At 24.5% G+C, this 9,142-nt stretch overlaps 1 protein-coding gene across 1 annotated transcript; it reads left to right on the plus strand.

Annotated features, from left to right (window-relative positions):
- The first annotated feature begins 935 nt into the window (after window positions 1–935).
- LOC136074042 (deoxyuridine 5'-triphosphate nucleotidohydrolase-like) lies at window positions 936–1,427 on the plus strand. Its single transcript, XM_065786341.1, has one exon. The coding sequence runs from the start codon at window positions 936–938 to the stop codon at window positions 1,425–1,427; it is 492 nt and encodes a 163-aa protein (XP_065642413.1).
- Window positions 1,428–9,142: the final 7,715 nt, after the last annotated feature.

A 9,142-nucleotide genomic window follows, 5' to 3' on the forward strand; every position in this document is an offset into this window, starting at 1 on the left:
TTTCAAATTTTGATTTAAATTTCTAGGAACACCATTTTTATTTATAGTGTTGTGAAAAGAAGGTTCTATAGACATTAATCTTTCATATTCTGTAATATAAATTTGATCATCTTCTCTTCCTAATCGTATCGAATAATTGTTAAAATCGGCTGTTTTTAATACGTGAGTTTTAGGGTAAGCTACTGACACATAAGCTCTGTTTTGAGCAGCTTGCATATCATCCATTAAACTTTCCAATACTTTTTTGGTCATTTTGTTGTGATTAAATTTAAAAACTACATTATTAGTTACTTCGCCTTTGGGCAATTTAAAATTGTTGTCGTCTTTTGATAATTTCAATTCACATCTGAATAAATAATATGTTTTGTTGAAATCGCACATATCTCTGTACTTCCATGGTAATAAAATTTCACAGCACTCATTTTTTGGTTTGTAGATTAATTCTTTTTTATTATAGATAAATTGTGCCAACGGTTTAAGAGGAACAGTTGAATATTGTTTATCTTTAATATTTTTTTCTTCTTTAAAATCAATAAGCCACAAAGTAGCTGCAGCTAAATCTGCAAATTTAACATAGGCGTTATCGTTGCAATAAACAATTTCAAACTCTGACATTTTTTTGTTTAGTTGTGTTTTGAATAAATTTTTAAATTAAAATGAACTCCTTTTATACTGTTTGAGTTGAAAAGAGAGATTAAAAAAACAAGAACTAAACAAGTTTTTTAAAGAATGTAAAAAATGTCATAAAAGTTCAAAGTTTAAAGTGTGGTGTGATAAAAACTTTGAACTCTGTACTTTGATACTTTGAACTTTGTTACTTTAATTCTATTTTAATGAAATAGATTAAGTTGTCATGACTTCATTTTTATATAAAAAGAGGAAAAAATATCTTGTTTAAACATCTTCTGTCAAAGTAAGCACTAGTGTAAGAAAAGATGGATAAATGCAATCAATGGTCTTCTGATGAAGTAAAAGAGATTCAAATAAATGATACTATAGAATGGTCTTTTTATGAAACAAAAAATAGTGCTTGTTTTGATCTGAGAAGTAAACTTAAATATACACTTCAACCTAATCAACGTGTTTTAGTACGTACTGGAGTATATATCGATAAAATAGATTCAGATTTAGTAGGTTGCATATTTTCAAAATCAGGAATAGCTTTTAAATATGGCGTTGTCGTGTTGAACGCTCCAGGAATAATCGATCCTGATTATAGAGATGAAATAAAAGTGATACTAATTAATCATTCAAATGAAGAATTTATTGTTAAACCTGGAGATGCTATTGCTCAAATGGGATTTGTGAAAATGTATAAAGCTGTAAAAAAAGTAATAGAGTTTGATGGTTGTGCTTGTCATCAAGTAACAATGTCAATGATTAAAAACGTTGAAAGAAAAGGCGGTTTTGGTTCTACTGGAAAATAATTTTTTTGTATAATTTTTTTTGTAAAAAAATGATTAAATTTGATTCTTCATTTTCTACACGAGATGTAGAATATGTGGGACAAATTTAAACATGTATTGTAAAATATTTTTTGTAATTTTATTTAGATTAGTAAAAAAATTATGGCAGATAGAATTGAATTTGATGGTTTTTACGTAAAAGAAAATACGCAAAAAGAAAATGTATCACCTGCTTTTACCATTTTTACTAACTAACAATAACCAAGTTTTTTAATGAACAGATTTTATAATAAAATAAATGATTTAGAATTTCGTTTGTCCATTTTAGAAGAAATGCACAACAATGATGGTCATGGTAACAAGATATGGATTTTTGAAAATTTTCATAAACAATTTAAAAACGAGAGTAAAGATTATTACAGTGTACCATTTTATTTTAAAAATTACCAATTTTTAATGAAATTATCGCTTAATATAAAATGCGATCATCATAATAAAGAAGAAATAGATTTGTATATCATTTTAAAATCTGCACCTTATGATGCTGTTTTAAAATAGCCTTTTTTAAATCACAAGGTAACATTGAAATTATGTGGTCCACATGGTAAACAAATTAAAAAATTTTTTCTTACAGAAAACAATGTAGCTTTTCAAAGACCACCAAAAGATGGACAAAATTGTGGTTATGGTTATTGTGACTTTGTAAAAAAATCAGATATTGATGAATATTTAGTAGAAAATAATTTGTATATCAAGTGTAAAATTAGATAATTTTTTTATTATAATAATTTGTATATCAAGTGTATAATTAAATATTTTTTTATTATAATAATTTGTAAATATTTTTTAGACAACTAATTAAAATGATTGAACATCCTTGGGATACTCTTCTTGAACAATCTTGTAAACAAAATAAAATCAAACAAGATTTGGATAATGCTTGGGAAAGTATTTTTAAACTTGATCATAAACAACATTCTCGTTTACAAAAAATACTTGGATATGTAGAACTTAAACCAATTATTTCGTTTAATGATGCAGTTGACAATCTCGATAATATGAAAATGATTTTTAAACAAACTATTGGAAATATTTCGTTGGAAAATCTAAATGCATATTTAATTGTTTTTGTTTGTATTCAAGAACAATGTAAACGTTCAGAAAATTATGTAAAAGAATTATCTGTCAACAATGAAATAAATATGGAGCTAAAATTTTTTGAAGAAAAATTTTTAGAGTTATTAAATTTTGCTTATAATTTATTGTAGAAAAACATTTAGAAGATCTTTTTAAGAATTTATCCATTTCTAATTGTTTTTAATAATTTATCTGTTTAATTTGTAATTATTTTTTAGATCAATTAAAAAAACATGGAAACTGTTGTTAAAAAAAATACTTGGGACAAATATGAAATTGAACGCATTAACAAATTTGGAGCAATACATTATTCTGAAAAAGAATTATGGAATTCTTTGGAAAAATTATCTCAAGAATTTTATTTTCATTTTGTTATCTTACAAGATTTTATAACTATGGATGAACATCAAGACGGAATATTGAAGGAGATTGAAAAAATAATAGAAGCAATAAATGAAAACATCACATTTATAAAAGAAAATGTAAATTTGCGAAATTTGATAACAGAAATGTTATGTCATATGATTGCAATTTCCAATGTTGGAATTGAAGAAGATAATTTTATTGTAACAAGAGAAAAAGAAGAATTTAACAGACGAGATCAAGCTATGTTTTCGCATATAAAAACTAATATTGATATGAAAGATTTTAATTATTTATCCATTCACGAAGAAAGATTATTGTTAAAAAAAACAATTAAAAATTATTTTATCACTACTTTAATAAATATTATTAATGAGTAAAATTTAAACTTTGTTTTTTTAAACTTTGTACTTTAAATTTTTTTTGTATTTTTAGGTAAACTAAAAAAACATGGATTTAATTGAAAAATTTAAATTCATATCTGGAAAATACATCACTCATAAATACAGAAAGATGGATAAACTGAACGCAGAAGTTGCTGTTCAATATAAAATAGTAAAATATTTTGTTGATTATGGTGAAGATTTTAAACAATTTGTTAATAATTTCCATGATGACATTTTAAATGAAGCTATAAAAGAAATGAATAAATTAATACGAGAAGATGGTGAGAAAGATTGTTTTATAAACAGATTGAAAACTTTACAAGTGTATATGCAAACCATGTACAAATTATTTACGACAAATCAAGAACATATTGGATGGCTTAAAAGAGAAATAGAAGAAGATGAAGAAAAACAAGAAGAAAGAGAAATGGCTATGTTTGAGTATATTGAAAAAATGTTCCTGAATTTCGCAAAGAAATAATGAATCATTTTTCTTTTGAACACAAGAATGAAAAAACAATATGTATTCGTGAAGAATTACAACATTCATTTATAAAAACAATGGAATATTTGAGCACTTTTTTTGAAGAATAAATAAGTTTTTTTATTTTTGTTAGATAAATAAAATTTTTTATTGTTTTTTTAGATTGCATAATAAAATTTTTTAGATTACATAATAAAAAAATGGAAAATGAATCAGTTACAAAAGAAGAATTTTCAGATGGTGATTATTTAGAAGTTTGTAAATGTGAAGCTCTTTGTTCAGAATGTCAAAAACGTATTAAAGAAATTACCGATGTGATATCTGATCTTAAAACATTAATAAATAATGTCAACAAAGTTCTTGATGGAACCAACTCTTCTTAAAATTTTTTATTGTATTTTTTTAAATTAGATTTTTTTAGATTACATAATAAAAAAAATGGTAAAAATAACAATACGAGCAAACAATACTTTGATGACACCTGCTGTAACAACATCTCGAAATATAGAACTATATCCAAATTGTCAAAAGATTAAAATTGTTTATGCAACGAATGAACATTCGAAGACTAAAATTGATTATGCAATGAATGAACATTCGAAGAAATTGTTTTAATTAATTTTTATCGTAATTTTTTTTTAGTTTTCATAATAAAATGTCTTTTGAATATCATGTTGAAAATTTAATTACAAAGCTTTTGATAGACGTGGCTGTTCTTCACGATGATAGTCCAACGATAAAAGAAATGAGAGAAAGTGTGGATTCTTGTAACGAAGAAAATTGTTCTGGTTTAAAACCTTGTGAGTTTTGTAAAAGAAATTTGGATTTAATTCGACAATATATTGAAGAAGAAAAAATTAAACAATACGTACTTAAAATATTTAAAAAATATACTATATTATAAAATTTGTAATTATTTTTTTAGGTTGCATAATAAAAAAAATGGAAGTGTTTTATGAAGGTGAAATTGTTAAAAATGAAGATGGAAGTTTTGGTATTGTTAATGATAAAATTGTAAACAATGATCTTGCATCTGATATTTACAATAATGTTTATAAAGATTTTACAAAACTTTTTTATTTACATCCTAAAGAATTCTCGATTGATGAAGAATTCTCGATTGATATTTACAATAAAGTTCGTAGAGATTTAGAAAAATGGGGCTGTTTGGAAGATTTTCATCGTATAGAAATGTCTCAAGAAGAATTGGATGATTTTGTAAAACAAGTGCGACAAATAAAAGCAGAAAAACTACGAGTAATAAAATGGGGGTGTTTGGAAGATTTACATCGTAAAGAAATGTCTCAAGAAGAATTGGATGATTTTGTAAAACAAGTGCGACAAATCAAACCGAAAAAACTACGAGTGAAAAATTATTCAGAATATTATTTAAAAAGTTTATTACAAGGTTTGGCGGAATTGTCATTTTCAGGATGGTGTTTAGGTTATCACGATTCGGAAACATGTAAAAAAGTTGCAAAAAAAATTAATTGTATGGAAGCATTGCTCCATGTTATTTGTAAAAAACGTGATTTTGTATACGAAGCTCTTTGTAAAATTGCACAATGTGATTGTTCTCCTACTTGTGTATTTTTTAATTTGAATGCTTGTCATATTTATGTTAGATTAAGATGTATTTTTGGTTATAGTTTTTTTTGTAGAATTTTTTAAATATGTATTTTTTTTAGATTACATAATTAAAAAAAATGGAAATGGAAATGGAAGCGATGATATTGAGAGCTTTGAATAAAATCGATTTAACTAAAGATCAACTTTTGAAAATTTATAATAATCAAAAGAAAAAGATTGATTTTTTGGTCGACTGTCAATGTAAAGAATACGACAAATATGAAAATCTTTGTTTAACTTGTGATTATTTAGTGGATTCAGTGAATGAATATTATAATATGATATTAAAAGTTTCTATCAAGAGTGGTTTTTCAAAGTATTTTTTGAATATGGCTTTTCCTATTCATAAATATAAAATAAAAGAAATGTTTAAATGTAATTGTCTAGAGCAATTGTGTTTACAATGTACAAATAAAAAGAATTTTATTTATGAAAATAAAGAAAGTTTTTATAATGTCAATTACGAATATTATTGATTCATTTTGTATTATTTTTTTAGATTACATAATAAAAAAATGTCCAAAACAAGTTTTGCAGAGTTTGATGTATATAAAGAATTAATGGATGCAGATATTGATCTTCATGATTTTTTGGATTATGTTGCGAAATCGGATACAAGTGGAGAAATAGAAAAACTTATGATATCTATGGATTCATGTGAAAATAAGTGTAATGCTGAAAAACTGTGTGAATCTTGTATTCATATTCATGATAAAGTAAATATGTATATATATGAGAAGGAACTCATAAAAAAATTTCAAATGGAATGCTTAGATGAATCTTCAGACGAATCATCAAACTAATTTTTTTGTATTTTTTTAATTTTTTGAATAAATTTTTTTTTAGATTACATAATAAAAAAATGTCTAAGACGAGCTTTGAAGAATTTGATTTATATGCAGAAGTATTCAAGAAACATCTTAATTTTGATGATTTTTTAGAATTTGTTGCAAAATCAGATGCGAGTGGTGAATTAGAAAAAAGTGTGTTTTCTATAAAAGATTGTGAATTTTGTAGTCTCATTCAATGTGGTGTCGAACGATATTTTTGCAAGACTTGTCGAGAAAATATTTTGAAACTAAAAAAATATATATACGACAACGAACTCGTGAACAAATATCAAATGGAAACAAAAAAATAAAAATTTTTTTTTGTAATTTTTTTATATTTTTTTTAATAAATTTTTTTTTAGATTACATAATAAAATGCAACTAACAGAAAATGATTTGGATTTTTTGATAGAAAGCATATACAAAATGAATCTAAATTATCCAGCAACTTTGGAAGAGATTCGAGTGAATGCGATTGCTTCAAGACAAATTTTATGTCGAAAATGTAAATGGTATTTGAAATACAAGTGGGATGAGTTTTTCAATGAAGAAATGAAAAGAATACCTTTTATAATGATTTTGATGGTGTTTCAATATATTAAAATTCATTATCATGTTTATTTGAATTTGAATTTTGAAAGTTTTTATAATTTTTATAAAAATATATCTAAAGAAGATTTATTAAATCATGTAAAAGAAAAATGTTTAGAAATTGAAAAATGTAAACATTATTTGAACGAATGTGAAGATTGTGATGAATATAGATATTCTGATGGGGAATGTTGTTCACTTATATATTGTGAAAAATGTTTTGATCAAGTGTATTAAAATTTTTTTAGATGAATAAAATTAATGAAAATGATAATAAAAAGTTGGAGTTATTAAACAAACAAAAAAATGTATTGAACGATGATGAAGTATTAGCTGTGAAATTTTTATTACTTGTTAATGGCAACAAAAACAATTTTTCAAATCAACTGGAAAAAGTCATTGATAGGAACATTATATATATGATGATTTTTGTAAAATATGCTGTAATGTATTTATATTCAAAATAAATTTTTTTTTCAGCAAAATAATAAAATGTTATCTTTACAACAACAAAAAGCGCTTCAATGGCTTGATGATGGAATCAATTTTTTTATTACTGGTGGTGCTGGTTGTGGAAAAAGTTATATTGTCAAAGAAATTGCTCAAAGTATACAAATTTATAAAACAATACATATTACTGCAAGTACAGGAAAAGCAGCTCATTTATTAAATGGTGTCACTATACATGCTTTTGCTGGTATAGAAACTGGTGTTAAAAGTGTAGCTTATTATAAACGACATATGCATCCAGATATTAAAAAAACGTGGTTGGAAACTGATGTTTTAATCATTGATGAAATTTCAATGATTAATGCTCAAACATTTGATTTTTTGCATTTAATAGCTTGTGAAATTAAACAATGTTATGATGAATTATTTGGTGGTATTCAAGTTATTGCTTGTGGTGATTTTTTTCAATTACCACCTATTAAAGGAGAATTTGTTTTTAAATCTAAAATATGGCAACAATACATGACACAAGTTTTGGTTTTAACTGAATGCTTTAGACAAAAAGAAGATGCGCAATTTTTTGGAGCTTTAAATGAAATACGTTTTGGTCGAGTTTCAGAACAAACTATTGATTATTTTATAACACGATGTTTTGAAAAAGATGAAAATTTGAATAATAAATATACAAGATTATTTTTTAGAAATGTGGAAGTTGATTTTTATAATAATGATAAAATGAAAAGTATAAAGAATGAAGGTTATTGGTTTTACGCTAAAGATGTAATTAAAAATCCAAACATACAATGTTCGTTTTAAATACCAGCAGCTGTTTATCTTAAAATTGGCGCTATTGTTATGCTGGTAAAAAATATCAACGTTGAAGAAGGCTTGTGTAATGGCACTGTTGGAACAGTTATTTTAATAGAAAATAATGCTGTTTGGGTCAATATGAATGGAAAAGAAGTTAAAATTGAATGTGTCAAAGAAGAAATTTTAGATTGTTCTCATGCTGTTGTAGGCTCAAGAATGGGTTTACCTTTAAAATTGGCTTTTTCTTTTACTGTTCATAAAGCGCAAGGATCTACAATGAATAAAGCAGTTCTTAATTTTAATTCAAAGGCTTTTAATAATAGTCTATATTCCGTTTCTTTATCACGTGTTTGTAATATTAATGATATTTTTATAATTATTAATAATAAATTAGAATTACGAAAAATATTTGAAAGTTTAACTGTTGATTCAGATGTTTTGGAATTTTATAAAAAATACATGTAATTTTTTTTTAGATATAAAAAATGAAATTTGAATATCAAACTGAGGAAAGAAAATTTAGTAACAACAGTATATACACTGAACATTTTTTTTACATTATAGATGATTATAAAGATGAAGATATTGTAGAAGAATCACAACTTTATTCAGAAACTCAAAGTCCAGATGAAATTGTTTATGATGTAGAACAAAAAACAATGGAAGGGTTTGAAACGCAAATGAAAAATAGTATTCATTTTGCTGATTTGTTTCAAAATTTTTTAATTGGTTATAATATTGTTACTTTGTTTTGCAAATCTATTGAAAATGGATATTGCAAAATAATGAAATGTTGTTACAATTCCCCTGTTTATTTTATAAAACCTTTAGAAGGACCAACTAATTTACGTTTTATTCAAGATGCCAATGTACGAGCTGTTTTTAATATTTTAGAAAACGATAGCGGATGGAAATTAATACGTTTATGAAATTTTAAAATTAAAACTCTATCCAATTTAACAGAAAGGTCAATGATGAAATTACGAGATTTTGAATTGTCAGGTTTTAAAAGAAAAATGCTCACATCAGATGAACAAAATCAAAAAAAGAAAAAAC

Source organism: Hydra vulgaris, chromosome 01, assembly GCF_038396675.1.
Source record: "Hydra vulgaris chromosome 01, alternate assembly HydraT2T_AEP".
In the NCBI taxonomy this organism is placed as follows: domain Eukaryota; kingdom Metazoa; phylum Cnidaria; class Hydrozoa; order Anthoathecata; family Hydridae; genus Hydra; species Hydra vulgaris.

Coding starts and splice junctions, on each gene's coding strand:
- LOC136074042 (XM_065786341.1), top strand. CDS start 936: ATGGATAAATGCAATCAATGGTCTTCTGATGAAGTAAAAGAGATTCAA.